Below are 17,055 nucleotides of genomic sequence, written 5' to 3'. Positions count from 1 at the left end.
ATGATGGTAGCAATACACTGCTGTACCATTTTCAATTTGTTTATAGTACAAGAGCTGCTAAAGACCACGGGGACACAGTATTGTGACACACTTTCTCTTATTCTTATTGCTACTTTAGAGTGTAAAATGTTTGTATCTATTTTTATTTGTGTTGGCATTATGAGTACAGATTAGCTGCTAAACTAACCCAGGCACATTTATATTTGAAAAATATTAATGTCAATTAATGCACATTTCTCTTTTTCATCAATCAAACAAAAAAAAAGAAACAAAACAAAAAATACCAATACCCAGCCGCTGTACAGTATGTAACTCTGACCTCCATCCTCTGTCCAGATTCTCGGCCGACGCCCCGCACGTCCCCACCCACTTCTACACGGTGGTGACGAGCTGCCAGGAGCTGAACCAGACTGTGGAGGAGTGTGACGGAGCACTCAGGGTCTTTTCCTTCTTGCTACCACACAGACCAGATAACAGTGAAGCCTGCAATGTGAGTTGAAACTGTCTCCAGCAGGGGGCAGCACATCACACTGCAGCTGCATGAATTCAGTTCAGAGATAAAATAAGACGAATAATAATAACGTATTACTTTTACTCAAGTACTGAAACTAAGTATACATTTAAGGTACTTGTCATTTACTTAAGCATTTCCATTTCACAACACTTTTTTACTTCTACTCAACTACAACCAGCTGACTGCTCTCATTATTTACAGGAGCTTCCCCTTCTCCAGTTGTCAGGGAATCTCCTCACTGTGGCCAACATATCGTCACTGCAGCATGTACCACATAAACACAGGACTTCAAACATGACTCATTGGGATACTATTTTCTATCCAGGGTAGACCACCCAGTATACTTCCATATAGAAACTCACATGAGTCAGACTCAGTTTCATTACTCCTCACTACGTCATCATTACACTAGTTTTGGTAGAGTTATTTAACAAAAAAAAAAAAAAAAAAAATACTCACTACTTACTAAAAGTAAGTATTATTTGCAACACATACAAAAGTAAAAAATAAAAGCTAATTTAGGTTATCAAATAAAGGTAGTGGAGTAACAATGGCAATATTTGCCTCTGAGATGTAGTGGAGTAGAAGTATAAAGTAGCATGAAATGGAAATACTCAAGTAAAGTACCTTAAATGTGTACATGTACAGTACTTGAGTCAATTTATTTAGTTACTTTTCACCACATTTGGAGACAATTAAAGACAGATATAAATAGATAATAAAAAAGTGCAAGGAAATTATAAAACCACCACTGTAAATTGTTTCAGTAATATTTCTGAATTCTTTAAAGTAGTTTAATTAAATGGTCGGCTGAAATCTGACCATCTGACAAACACTTCTGGAGAAAGATGCTGGCCCCTTTATAATCTCACATCATATAAGGGACTTTTACTAAATAAGGAACTGAGGCACTGAAGAGCAAAGAGGTCACAACCAGGCTCCTCGTATGATCTCCGTCATCTTCCTAACCACAGTCTAGACAACAATAATCGTCCACCAGACAATTTCCTGTGGTGTTCCTCTGGACTGGACGCTGCTAATTCCTTTTACTTGTGTCAGGGAAAGTGAATGTGGTTCCAGGAAGCCCACAGCTCTAATGGAGGCTTTGAGGAATCTGTCAGATCCATTTGAGAGTAATTTAGAGAAAACAGCTAAGCTCCTGCCAAGTTGACATTAACACAAGGCAAGGATGTTTTAGTTCAATGTGCCCTGTGGGAATCCTATATTCACCAACTCTGCCTGGAAAGAGGCTCAGTGACTTTCCAAGAAGTCAAAGAACATATATAGACAATAGAAGAATAGCTTTCACAACAGCAGGGTGTTCCACCAGTGAAGTGAAGGAGTTCCCTTTCAGCAGAAAACAATACTTAAATCTACTTAGCTCTTTTTAGTTGTGGTGTGAGGTGAGTCACATCTTAACAAAAATACTTAGTCATCCATCACTATATATATATTTTGCCACAGTGTAATTGCACGTCATTTTTCCCAACACTGGAATACTTGTGGATTACTCAACTAAATATCAAGGTGTGTGTGGGGATTCATAACCTTTATACAGTCTGTGTTATAATGCCTAGGTCTCGTGGAAATGAATAAAGTGTTTCATCTGAGAAAGAATCTTGGCAGTGATGCCACCATCTATTTTCCGGCTAATCGAAAAATGCAAAAAGAAAAATCTCTGTTTTTCTAGATTTGATTCATCCACTTGTAAGCTGTTAATACTTTTTATGACGTGAGGAATATGGAACATTTATTTTCAAATTACTCCTCCAATACTTCTTTTTGAGCACTGGGAATATGCTATTTTACCTTAATTGCTAGATTCCTGCAAGATCAAGTAACATAAACTATGAGGTTAAACAAAGCCAGCTGGACTGCTCTTTAATTAAAAGACAACACTTTAACTCTTGTTGCCTTTATAACAGCATAACAGCTGGACACACCCTTCAGGACACAAACACTGAAGCAAACCCTCCTGACGAATATAAACTTAGCTGTCCTATGTCTGTCTCGCCCAGAATAAACACCATCACAGGGACTTCTTGTAAAGATAAGTGCATCGCCTGCCAGCTGTGGCTGGTGGTGTGCAGAGGTGTTGTGACACTCACTGTGTGTGGGTGTCACAACACAATGTCACTCTGTTCTCTGAGCTTTAGTTTGAGGCTCTATGACAGTTAAACTGTGTGTTATCATGTAGTCATAGGTCACAGTGATGCAGGTGATCATCACATAACAAAACAACAAAACAAACTAAACAAAAGAAAACAAAACAAATGTGACATGGAAGTGTTCTGTTAAGGCCCTGTCACACAGCTCCGTATGGCAGAAACATGCCGGCGTATATGAAAAGTAGCTCAAAATGTGTCAGAGTCCAAATACAGTCCAACTTTTCCACAGCGGTGTTGTAGCTGACATATACATAACAAATACATAACTAATTATTATACGTATGTCAAACCTATTGATATCGTATCACTTACTTAAACAAAACGTATCATCAAGACGTGCTGTGAAGAAGAGGATGAGCTACTCACAGGGACCCTACTTACTATATTCAAACCCCAATAAGCTCCCAAAACGCTAGCTGAACGCTAGCTGTACTGTAGAAACACGTTTAATAAGTTACTCCGTCATCAGGCATAAGTTTAACATAGGGTAGGAATAGGTTATCCACTCGTTATCAATAAGTAGGCTGTAGGATTCACCGTCAGCCGACGTAACATATATCTAACGTACCTCTAACGTAGCCACGTAGGTATTTACATAGGTAAGTATTCAACTACGTATTCCGTATTCACGTATGTCTAACGTAACGTAACGTCTGCATAACTTATGAAGCACATGTCGGGTACGTCCGGTAATTTTGAACATGCTCAAAACATCAGTGTTCAACAACGCACCCCAGCGTAACACCGCGAGCTCTTAACGAATACTACTTATACCTTACCTTATATCAACGTACACCAGCGTAACACAGCGTGCTCTTAACGAATACTACTTATACCTTACCTTATATCAACGTACACCAGCGTGTTGCCGATATTTTGTATACGCCATGTTTTTGTAAAAGTTATGCATTCGTTGGGTATTCGTCTGATACGTTTTGTATAAGTAAGTGATACTCTATCAATAGGTTAGACATGCGTATCTGTATATGTTCACTTTTCCGATCCGATGAAAAGTTGGACGTATTTGGACTCTGACAAATTTTCATATACGCCAGCATACGTTTCTGTCATACGGAGATGTGTGACAGGGCCTTTACATAGTAAAGTAATTGAAATACTCAACATTACAGTCAAATATTTGTTAATAATTTCCTAGATCATACATTTTACAATTGATTAAGTCTTTGTCCTGTCATCGTGCATGGAAAGTTATGAGGTACAGGAAATGTACATTTAAACAAAAACACCAGAGGAAAACAGTTTATTATTTTAATTATTTATGAAATGAGACAAACTAATATGGTCATTTTGCAATCTCAAGGGTATCCAAAACTCTGTGATTATGTCATATGCATACTGTATGTGAAATACATTATAATGTATTTATTTATTATTTATTCGAACATAAAAGTCTTTTTGGTACATCTTGTAATAAATGTTGAAAAAAGTCCTTAAAAGTTAATAAATTAATTGTGGAAAGTTATTATAATGATGAATAAAATTTGAAATCTCAAAAGTATCAAATATGTCCTAAAATGAATTATTTTTCTAGTTCTCTTTTGACCTTAGCAAATATTTATATGACATTTTAATCCCAGGCTGAAAATAACAAATCACTGAGTGTTGCTTGTGCTGTCATAACGAACAGTTTCATTATTTATTATTTTATCATCCAACTGGAGTTTGAGTCCAGAACCAGGCTGCAGATTTCCTTTTGGCCAGGAAATAAGATAATTTTCTTTGTCAGCACCTTTCCTGTTTTCTCTTCTCAAAGAACACCTTATCGTTTCTCACTGGAACTAACGTCATTACAGTGTAACCAGAGAGACCAGTAGCAGCAGTCAGCTGGAAAGTCACATCCTGCCTGTTAAAGCACAGAAACTGCTTCTGTGAGGATTTTCATTATGGGTCATTTTGGCCTCAGTTTAGCATTAATAGGTTAATCCAGCAATTCTTTTTGCACAAAATATTACAGACAGTCAGTTTGTCGGTGCACCACATTGGTCTTGACTCAAATGTCTTGACAAATATTGAAGTTAAAAAGTAAGCTAAGTAAGCTTTGTCTCTGTCCTGTGAGTAACACGTATCTCTAGAAATTGAGTTTCTCTTTGTGACGATGCATTTTCCAGCTGATCCAAGAGGCCTTTATTTAGCTGAAGAAGGAGGAGAATCTTCTCAACACATAAGAAAATCATTCAGCTCATCACAAACATTCAAAAGCAACACATCTGGAAATACAAGGTTCTCACTGGACAGGAAGGGGATACAAACTGTAATCTGTAAAGTAACTAAAGATGGTCGTTACGGTTTCCCTTTCTAAAGCACTCCTTCAGTTTCTTTGTATAATTCCTCGATGAAAGGCTCTGATGTAGTGGGAGTGGACAAATGCTTTCAGCAGCATGACTTGTTTCTATGCTGAACCTATTGACAAGTTCCGGATTCAAGTCCGCCTGTGGAGCTTTGCTGTCATGTCTCTCCTGGCGCTCTCTAATAAAAGCCTTTATGCCCTCCAAGAGCAATGAATGTCTCTGAAAACCCTTTTTCAGTTTGAAGTGCAAAGATGTTTATTCTAAAAATGAATCCTGTTTTCATGCATACTATAGCTAGAGTTCAATACCAGGCTGTCACCATTGTGCCCCTGAGCAAGGTACTTAACCCTGAGTTGCTCCAGGGAGACTGTCCCTGTACTTAGTTCACTGTAAGTCGCTCTGGATAAGAGCGTCTGCTAAATGACCTGTAATGTAATTAGATATATTTTATGAAATGATGGATAGCAAATAAATGTTCTTGTTTAATTGGAGTTTATGTAAAAGGTAAGATTTCCCTGAGAATTGTAAAACTATGAGGAAAAGCTGAAATGTTCTGAAACCAGTATCATAATACGTTGCCCTTTCACCTACCCTACCTCGCTGTCGCTCCATCTTATTGATCTAGTGACAGGTTATTGCTCACTAAAGACAATGACCTTTTGCTCTAACTACTGTGTGAACTCTACAAACTGTCATGAATCCTCGCTTAGTCATTTGACGCTGATTATTCATCAGTCATTCATGTAACGATCATTTAACGTTTGTGTCTCATTGCTCCAGAACAGTTGCAATAACTATATATATATATATATATAACTATAACTATTTGTCCATTAGTATAAATAAATGAGTTGTTCCCTTCCAGATTCTGTTCTAAAACCTGGGTATCGTTTGTTGTCATCTAAGTCGTGAATTACAGCAGTAAAATGAATAAAAACATGACATAGTGTATTTCTTGCAGGCAATATCTGTGCCTCAGGCGACTTGTCAAAACGCCCAATTCCCTTGAATAAATAGTGTATCATGGTTTACTGGTTGTCATGATCGTGTTAGTTTGCCCTTTGATGAAAAGCGATTTATTTATAGTTTCATTTTTGTTTTCTCTGCTGTCTCACCCTGGTACTTCATGCAGAACATGACCTCATGTGACTGCAATTACATAATATGGATTTGATTACATAAGATTACAATTGCGAACATTGAAAAATTGAAAACTTTTTGGGAAATATGCTTATTTTCTTTCTGGTGGCCAGTTAAATGAGAAGATTGATACCACTCTTATGTCTGTCTGTTAAATATGGAGCTGCAACCAGTTGGCCTAGCTTGGCATAAAGCCTGGGGATAGCATTAGGGTGTAGAGGTTATTGTTTTTCATCAAAGCATGGGATAACATACAAGTTTTATAGGCTACTCCCACAGTACTTTGTGGCTGATGACTGAACGTGATGACTGAACGTGATGTCTTCACTTGCTAAACAACAGCTAAAAAAGAGATTCAGTTTCTAATTATGTGAGACATGGGAAAAAAGTTGATAAATGTCTAAAACATTCAATCAATACAATTGCTGCAGATGAATAAATACTTGTTTCAACTGGGCTCCTGATTATCTCCATGACCTGTGGTGTTTGCAGAAGCTTTCTAAGGTATACACCTCTAGTTTGGAATGCAGGCTGATGCTGGTTGCATAACATTTAAATAAGGTAAAGCGTGTGTGAGACATGTGTAGACATGCAATCCTGCAGTCTGCGGAGAAACAGAGCTGCTGCCTTCAGTCAGCAGAACCTGCTCTGTCTGTTAACGGTTAATATCACACACTACTCACTGTCAAACCTGTAGGCGTGTAAGCTATATTTAATTTATTCAAACCAGTAAACCTCACCCCTCATGAGAATATATGTGTCCTCATAGGCAGTAGCAGGTAGAAGAGTATAGGAGAAACATCTGGAGAGGAAACTTGTTATCTTTGCTATTTTACTTTTTTTGCAGCCCTTCGTTACATCCTTCATGTCAGCGTTTATTTCTAAATTTGAAAACTGACAAAATATGATGACTGTATGCACAGTGAATAACCACTTCCTGTCTGTGTCTCTGCAGAGTGTAGAGGATGAGTCACAGTGGGTCGAAGACCTGCTGAAGCTCCATACGGCACGAGTCCGAGACGTGGAGATCCTGACGGGCCTGGACCTCTACCGGTCTACCAACCTCACCTTCACCAGCACCCTGAGCCTCAAAACCTACCTGCAAACCTTCGAGAGTGACGACTAGACGCACAGAGAGACAGACACACACATACAGGATGTAGCCATTTGTAGAAGTCTTGCAGGTTCCCAGCACACTCGCTGGACATCCGGCGCATCGTTGTTCCACTACTGAGGAACTGCCGAGAAGTGCTTGGAAAAGGGAACGCATTTAAAAATAAATTAAAGATTCAAAGAATGGTTTGGCAAGTAGTAGTTACAAAATAGATATATAAATAGATATTCAATACTATCCAAGAAGGAATAAGCTAGCACAGGAATGATGCAGGATGGGGTACTTTCTCGACAGCTGCCACTACATATTTTATAAATGCAGTTTATACAGTACATCTTCATGCACACATAAAGGACCATATTGGGGTTTTAGCTCCATGACTATAAACAATGTAACTTCTATATTCTATATTCCTACTGCCCATCCATTGCATGCTGTAGATTTTAAACATTTTTGATTATGTATTTTCTAACTCATAAAAGACTCTTGTAACTTGTATGACTTGTATCAGCAGGTGTTATTATTTGTCAAAGTTTATAATATTATTGTGAGGACTTCTCATAACAAACTACACTCAGACTACAGTAGCTGTGATTACATTGCCACGCTAAGTGAAAGCCAGGGCCTGCCTGAGAAGTTGGAAAAATGCATTCAAAAATGTGAAAGTCTACAGCATGTTTGCTAAATTATCAGCAGTAATAAAAAAATATATATTTTGAGTTAATGGGCTAAAACGTGCAACTTTGCCTGTATGGTTCTGTAAAGGAATAGTTTGACATGGGAAATACACTTATCCTCTGTCAGTTAGATGAGAAGACTGATACCACTGTCATGTCAGCAGCTGCTTAGCTTATCAAGACTGCAAACAGGAGCAAACATGTGCCGACCTACACCTCTAAAGCTCACTAATTAATAGGTTATATCTCGGGGTTTTTAATCTAAAATGTCAAACTCTTCCTTTAGAACAACATGCTATATACATAAACATGTAGCAGATGCATATAAACACACAGGGCTCCACATGTGGACCAGGCTCAGAAAGTATCCAGAGGCCTTCTAAAGTTCCTCACATGTTGTGGATTTTAAACATGTTAGAAAAAACTGAGCCTTTCATGCGCTTCACCTCCTTTACAATTATTAATATTACATGATTACAAGAAATTGTTTACACACACTCTTAGGTACTCACGACTGAAATGTCTTTTTGAGATGTAAAAATAATGATGATACAATGAGGAAAATCCTGAGCAGTATAAACCACATACATAATATATAATATAATACAATAACTATATATAGCTCCTTCCTGTTTTTTTGGCCTGCTGACACACACACACACACACACACACACACACACACACACACACGCACACACACACACACACACACACACCAAATGCAACACTTTTCTCTCTGTTTTCACATCCTCCTCTCTCCATCTCTTTCTTTCTTCCTCCGTTTCAGCTGATCATCTAGGTGTATATTTTTATACAATTTGTCATATTTATTACGTAGCATCATAATAATAACAACAACAGCAGCTAGTGTTCCAGTATTAATCCACTGTCTACTGTAAAACGATAGAAATACATCACTGAGGGGACAAGACTGATGCAACCTTAAAGGTGTTTTTTTCTTTTGTTAACCTGGGTCTTATGTTGATTCTTTTTGTAATGATAATATTTTACTAAGCAGCTTTGTTGTGGAAATGCATCCAAATCACAACATTTCTATCATCTTTTGTTGAGCAAATCTGCGTAACATGCCCAACTCTGGTAAGCGTGGTAGGTCAAACACAGAAATAAATAATGAAGTAATATAATGGACATTGTTTTGGACATTTATGTCAATATTAGGCAACATTCACCTTCATGGGGATCCAGCTGTGTCCTGCTAAATCCCAGTGTCTTTGCAAAATAACTAAAGAAAGCTAAAACTACAAAAAATAATAACCACGTTATAAAACAAACTATTTTTCCTTTAATGCTGTATCAGCAGCCCAACAACACTGGTTTCATTTTCAGTTTGTTACTGCAGTCAACTCATCTCCTTGTTCGACTTCCTGCATTTACTCTACACAGATAATAGCAGTCAGAACCTGTATTCTCTCACGTTTGGTATTTACTTTAAAAACGTTACACTGATGAGTTAACATAGTTAATCAATAGAACAGAGAAAATAATCAATAGAAAGTCGATAAAATGATTTTAGAGCTTGCCAAACAGTAGACAAAGCCATGTTTACTCCTGTAGTTTTTGAAATAAAAGCTGTAGAGAATTGGAAAACTTGACTGGAACTGACTTCTTTTTCCTTTAGCAACAACATTGCAGTCGCAGTGAGATTTGATTGGCTGCTTATGGTAAATGTGTTGCAAAACAACTATATGGTTGCTCAACCTCCACCTTGTTGAAAACAAATGTTTCAGTGTGAATGTTATATTTTGTGATGGAGCAATCAGCCTCATCAGCAAACAATCACCAATAAGGTGTTTACATGTCCAGCTCATCGCTGATACACATGTGGTTTCTTCAAATGTTTGGACAGCAGCAGTGATGTGGTTTCTAATGAAATAAATGTTGAAAATGGGTGACCAGACTTTGTGTAGGTAACCTCAGGTCAGCTGCATGATAGTACCGGAGTTGTGTTTAGTAGTTTCCAAGGAGATAGGTCTATATTAGAGAAGAGTGTTATTTGAATAGAATCGGGGTGCCTTATTGATATAATATATTCAGTTTTCTCTTTGCACCCTGTGAATGAAATAACCTTCTACTCAACAACATGGTCTTATTTATACACGCAAATATGCAACATGCAGAATTAAGTTATCATCTGAATTCTTCCTAATTGATAAACCCTTGATAAACTGTCATCCATCCTGGACAACGCCCACCACCCTCTGCACAGGACATTCACCCGGCAGACTGCTGTCCCTGTCCTGCTCCACAGACAGGCTCAAGAACTCTTTTGTCCCCCTGGCCATAAGACTGTACAACTCCTCTTGGTGATGGCCGGGGGATTCAGATTCAGATTCATATTCAGATTCAGATTCAGATTCAGATTCAATTCAATTTCAAATCACAACAGCCTGTACTTTCACTTTCACTTTGTATTTATAACAGTTGTATTGTATTTCTAGCATTTATCACTTTATCACTTAATTTTACTTTTTATTTTATTTTAAGTCTTATTTGAAATGTACATTTGTAATGGGGGGGGGGGGGGGCGGATAGATGGGTATTTGTTTAATTGTGTAAATGTTTTAAGCTACTGGATGCCTGAATTTCCCTCGGGATAAATAAAGTATCTATCTATCTATCTAATCAAACCCACACCTCATGGCTTTGGGGACATAATCACCACATGAGTGGAAGCATCATTTATGTGGCAAATCCACACTTTTTATGTGCAGCCTGTGTGATGACAGTCAGATCCTTGTACATGTAACACTGCACACTTGAATGCATAGGCCGATGGCTGTTTGGCCTCTTATTTCCACTGAAGAAAAAACAAATGTGAAATCAAACAATGATGTATTCTAATACATCATTGTTTGCTTTCACATTTGTTTTGTGGCATCCGTTTGGAAAAGACCCTTTCCTGTAGAACACTAAAACAACAAGGACAACGTCAAGGGAAGGGACGTCACCACTATTCCAAGAACAAACTGTTTCCTACAGGAATATCCTGTATACAGGTAAGTCACTATCTGATATATCAATGAGGGGAAGAAGTGATGAGATTCTTCATTTCTGAACCTGCTGACTCAGCTCATCAAAAGAGCAATGTGTTGGTTTTGGAAGCACACGTTCAACAGAACGAGATCGCGGAAATGGGTTTTCTCAGACGGGTGGCTGGCGTCTCCCTTAGAGATAGGGTGAGAAGCTCAGCCATCCGTGAGAGACTCGGAGTAGAGCCGCTGCTCCTTTACGTTGAAAGCAGCCAGTTGAGGTGGTTCGGGCATCTAGTAAGGATGCCACCTGGGTGCCTCCCTAGGGAGGGGTTCCAGGCACGTCAGGTCTAATTAATTTATTTCAGGGAAAATGTATCTCTTTTTCTCCTGAGACCCACCGTGCTTCAGATGTTACCAAGTTCATCAAGCAGCTCTAAACTCTACTCTAAAATGAGACATTTGGCCACATTATAAGGATGTTTTCATAGTTTAACTTTTTTGTTCCCAGTTGAGCTGTCTTAACTGCACTAACCTGATCGCTTGTTTCAATTGGATGAGTAGGTGTGCATTTTTTAGATGTGGTCCTTAGTATAATCAACAAGCCTTTATTGCAATATAGAGCTACCTGTTCTGCTCTATTTATGGGCAAGTTTCATTAAAAAAATATTCCACTCGAGAGGATACGGTTGAATTTTATAATGCAGAGCTGCATCATTACGGGACCCATAAAATGACAATATTAATATGTTACTGTTGATTGTTGAGCCTGTACTGTGACAGAAGTGAAGAGGCAAACACATCAAAGTAAGGCTGTCCATGACTTAGATGAGAGGCAGTTTAGCGGAAGTAACAGTCAAGGCAATGGGCGAGTGTCTATAACAGGTGGTGTTTATTTTTTATTACATTTTGGTCTTCTGAGGTGGTTAACTGAGAGCCAAAATCTCTTTTTCAGTGAGGCCCTGCTCACACTCACACAGTTTCACCCATTCACATCTGGATGCTGATCTAACAGCCACTGAGCAGTTGGGAGTTAAGAGCCTCGTTCAATGGCAAACAAGTGGTAATAATTAGGGACGGTCCAGGAATCTAATTGGCAACCCCTTTGTCATGAGCCTGGAGGATGTTCCCCTGAATAACAACTTGCAACGGTAATCAGTCTTGTTGTCTCATCTTACGCAAGTATGGTTTACTTTGAAGCTGCCTGAAGTTTCCAATGTTCTCATACCTTCTGGGCAAATCCATAATACCCCTTAAGATTATTACCAGCAGCAACAGCTGGTATTGTTTTTGTGAGTCTGTGTATGTGTGTATTTCTGTGGAAAGATTTCGTCACCACCACTTGAATCTGAAGATGTGGGTAGATGAGATCAAAATGAAGGTCAAGTTAGAAGAGGGGTGTGTTCCGTCTTTTAGTTTTTGCTTTAAGTGCTACCTCACCACACAATGTCACTGTCTTTCTGCTTGATTCAAACAGCTTCTGTAGTTTCCTGATTGTATGCCTAAACACCTATCTCCCTGTGTTATTGTTAAAATCCTCTAACTGATTTATAGAAGCACAAGTTTCACATGATATATATTTATTTTCTCAGTAAAGACCTGGAAACAGTAGAACTGTTCCATTCCAGTGAATGCGAGACGTCATTCACTGTAACATATGCATGGCTCAGACTACGATACTACTATTATACTTCAAAATCCTGGAAATGTATTATTTAGATTACTCTTTATAGTCTGTCATTACAAGGAATTAGTAGACATATAGTAAACTACTGTAGGGGGAATCTGTGGTCAGGTGCAGGCAGGAAGCCAGGGGGAAGCACAAAGAAACAGGAGAGAGGAGAAGATATTCATATCCTGTGGCGTATGTGCGTCCATTCAGAAGAGTTCTAAAAGATGCTGTCGTGGTGGGATGAAACTTCATATGCACTAGCTTGTTTCAAGCTTCCCCGAGGCTTTAAAACTCACAGCAGGAACACTAGTGTAAATGTCAGGACATAGTTCAATTAAATCTATCATTGATTATCATTCGGCTGTAAGAAAAGAACCCTTAGAAGCACCAGAAAGATATATGGGTCACCAAAATGATAAGAAACTGCCCTGCATCAAACTCTTATCAAATCAACACAAACAGAAATGCAACAACAGTTTGGGAAAAACACAATTTGAAAAACATAAACACATTTTTTCCTTTACAATTGTGTTTCCTGCACATACAATCCATTATCTGTTTAGCAATGTATAAAACATATCAAGAAAAATAGATGTGATTGTGTCTATGGATTGATCTGAACCCTGCAATGAACAGGGCTATTTACACAGGTCCTTCGGTAACATGGAGTCTTTATATACAATAGGTCATAGGTCTTTTATTGATGAAGCAGCTTGTTCTGATGAATTATCCATGCAACTGGCTTTATTGCAACGACCAGTTACTGGCAGTCAACATTTCACATCATATCAGCATCATTATCAGTCCATTATGGCTGCAGTTGCTGCAATTAATCTTAATACCTGTCAAATAAACCAATAAATATGTCCAAGTTATAAACTGATAGTGACATTCACAGGAATCAGACTGTCTTACTTTGGCAGTTTGAATCTTCATATGGTGGCCGATTGTTTGGTGTACTGCAGGTCAGATAATTGTGAACCCCACATGATAGACTGAAAACACAGAATAGTGAGGTTAACTCTGCATCCGTGCAATCAGTCACTTATCTGTTGCTCACACCTAGTCCAAAGGTCACCGTTGTGATAGTGTATCTCCCTTTTTCCACAAGTAGAGAGTGTTTTTACCTCTACCTGTCTTTCTGTCCATGTGCTGGGAGATTGTGTCACTGCCACTTTCATAGGAGCCATGGGTTGGATGAAGGAGTTGCAGAAAAAGAAGATAATTGTGAGTATCGGCCTTGGTTTTGAATTGATAAGAGTGGGGAAAGAAACGATGGACAAATATTTATCTTTTTACAGTGAATTTTTGTTTAGGAGTTTGATAGAATCCAAGAGGTGGCTAATTGATGTATGTTTCCTCTTCCTATATGGCATTAGAAGGTAGACAGCTCTATTGCTTTTTGGCCTGGCTGGATCAGCTACAGACCGAGTTAAAACATTGCTTCACTGCAGCTGTGAAACTATTTATCTCAGTTATAAGAGCAACACAGAAACAGTAACATCCTGTAACAGCACAGGGATACGTTCCCTACTGACTCAGGTGATGCAGGTTCTGGTCCAGGCTCTTGTCATCTCTGTGAATGGATCAGCCCCTTCCAACATCCAGGCTATGGTTAAACCAGACACCCTAGCGCGTTCAGTTCGCTCTGCATCGGCCAATCGGCTCAGGGACTCAGATTCCCCTCAAACAAAACCGCCTGTTTGCTATCCTGGCTCCAAAATAGTGGAACGACCTCCCCATTGATGTCAGGTCAGCAGACAGTCTTCACACCTTCTGCAGACTGAAAACTCACCTGTTTCGACTGCACCTCGATAAAAGAGAACATAATAATAATTCAGTTCTTTGTAGCTAATGGTTGAATTCCTATTCTATTGTTTCTGTATGTTGCACTTTTGTTTGGTTTATTTGAAGTTATTGTTCTGCACTAAGATGATTTCACCTATTTGAAGATGATGTACTTGCAAGATTCTTGCTGTTCGGAGTTGTATCCTCATGATTGTTTGCACTTGGAAGTCACTTTGGACAAAAGCGTCAGCTAAATGAACTGTAATGTAATGTAACGGATATGAGGCATGTACAGCAATTTGACATTATAATTCTTTGTAATCAAATGACGATGTCACTGATGGCAAACCCTGTGCTTTTCTTATAACTACTATTCAACTAATTATAGAAGACACTACTCCATCTCTTACAAATAGATTGACCTTTGACCTTCGTGTACCTTTGGTCATGTTTGTTGGTCTGTGTGGCAGACAGACAATACTTGGTTGTGCATCAAAAACAGAACTGTTTTTTGGGGTTATCAAATCTGTTGTTCTTTCCAAGCTTTGTCTGAGGGGGGGGGGGGGGGGGGGGGCACAGTCTGAGACTGTGCCCCCCCCCCCGCCCCCTCAGACAAAGCTTGGAAAAATGTACCCCACCTTTATTTACTTTTTTCAATTTAGCTCAATTCCTGAATATATATGGAATCATGTTTATGTCATTTGATCCCTTAGACACTCAACAATTGAACCAAGATAGCTTAGAATTACCGTTTGACATAACTTCACACTGCACCAAATACATAAATACATCTGTCCCAAGAAATGTATTAGTTTCTGACTCTGGGAAAGTGGGAAAAACAGTAAAAAATCTATTTGTGTTTGTGTTGTCACAGATAGGTGTCTTGGCTGTATCAATTGTGACCTTAATCCTCGGTCTTGGACTTGGTCTTGGACTGGACTTGCAGAAATGTCTGAACAAAGGTGCGGTCAGAAACACACACACACACACACTCACACAAACACACTCACACACATTTGTGTATATTATATATCAGATTTTGTATTGAGTTGAAAAGCTGTTTTTTTTCCGCATTTTGTAACAAATTGTCCTCGTTCAGAACAATTGTTCATCTTTACGGCAGCATGTGGCTGTCACATGTCTCACCTCTGCTGCCTTAATAACGCTGATGACTCAGATTGTTAAATTTCACGCAAGGAATTAATGTTTGGTACTGATCATGCACACCATGTGAAAGGATACTTTTGAAATAAGAGGTTCAGGGTGCATTCAGTCACACTTAACTAGCTCTTTGTATGAAATAAACACAAAGTGGTGTTTATTAATTGTGGATTGAAACCAGTTGTTTGTTGTAATCTCAGAGATTGCTGAGATTTTTTTATTTAGTTTCTGGGAAAGCTGCAAACTTCCAGGCTTTCTGAACTTCTCAAAGGCCAAATAAGGGTCAATTTTCAATATTATTAATTTAAGAGGTGAAGGAATTCCTCCATGCATCCATTATCTATAACATATCATTAGAGTACACCCTGGACAGATTACCAGTCAAGAGACAAATAGCCTTTCTGAAATGGAGGATTTGAGTCCTCAGTCACAGTCACGTACACAGCATAGTACTCACACTGAAATGTATTACAATGTGGGGTCCGGGGGCCTGTGCACTGGAGAGGTGAACTGGTACCTCTCCATACTCCATACGTGGTCCATACTCCATATGTGGTTTGGGGATTTGAACCCAGTGCCCCTCTTTGCTTGGTGACCCAAGCCAAGTCCCAACGGACTGAGCTACTGCCGCCTCTTTTTTCGGGTAGTGTTTCCACAGTAACATTACTCCAGTTGTTCAGCTCCCATGGGATAGCTACTGTAAGATTTTGTGTTGAGGTGCCTCTTAGCAAAATGCTTTCTGGTAGGCAGTGATGCAATGTTTATGTCTCGGGCTTTTATTGTGAAAGGGACAACTCAACCCTACAGAATTCCATAGTGAAAGTGAAGCTTTTAGGGAACTGATGGTGTTATTATTCTTCAGCGATCATCATGTCGTCTATTCCCACTTTAACCTAACCTCCATGTTTTTGGACTGTGGGAGGAGCCGGAGCACCCATGCTGACAGGGGGATAACTTGCAAACTCCACACAGAAGGGCCGGCGGGTTTGAGCGCAGAACCATTTTACCGTTGCCAGTGCTAACCCTGCTGCTGCCGCTGGCTCACATAATCTGTTTTGCAATTAATGTTAGATAAATACTTTTGTGCATACAGTTTGTGAGAGAACAGAAAAGTTTATCAGGAGAACGCAAAAGTATATATTTTTTCATCTATTCTATTTTTATACGTTTCTCTCCCATGACCTGTTGGGGCTCCATACAGTATTTGCTGAAAACAAAAAAAATACTTTTTTAATTTTAAGTTTTCACTGAATGGCATTATTTTAATTATATTGATTATTACACAACTTACCTGACTCTAACACAGTAAACCTTTCTTCTAACTTTGTCATAAATGACATTTCTCTTTGAGCTGAGCTCTTTTGTGTAGCTTTTGAAAATGTCCTGATGATCAACATCCTTTAGAAATGCCAATACATTTAATGGGGAGCCACGCATTGCATAGTCCATTGCACTCAAAGACAGTAAGCGTAAAGCTTCGTAGACCAGTTACATGCTGTGGCCTGTTCTCCATTAATTCTAA

At 38.8% G+C, this 17,055-nt stretch overlaps 1 protein-coding gene across 2 annotated transcripts in view; it reads left to right on the top strand.

Moving 5' to 3' along the window:
- Positions 1-9,530, top strand: part of enpp2l (ectonucleotide pyrophosphatase/phosphodiesterase 2-like) — a 35,784-nt gene extending 26,254 nt beyond the window's left edge. For both annotated transcript variants that reach the window (XM_029442638.1, XM_029442639.1), the window contains exons 24-25: positions 337-490; positions 7,087-9,530. In XM_029442638.1, the coding sequence (XP_029298498.1) occupies positions 337-490; positions 7,087-7,257 (325 nt within the window). In that variant the 3' untranslated portion in view covers positions 7,258-9,530. The remainder of the gene's footprint in view (positions 1-336; positions 491-7,086) is intronic.
- Positions 9,531-17,055: the final 7,525 nt, after the last annotated feature.

This window comes from Cottoperca gobio, chromosome 11 (genome assembly GCF_900634415.1).
Source record: "Cottoperca gobio chromosome 11, fCotGob3.1, whole genome shotgun sequence".
Lineage (NCBI taxonomy): Eukaryota > Metazoa > Chordata > Actinopteri > Perciformes > Bovichtidae > Cottoperca > Cottoperca gobio.
This window is presented reverse-complemented; position numbering and strand designations above follow the sequence as displayed.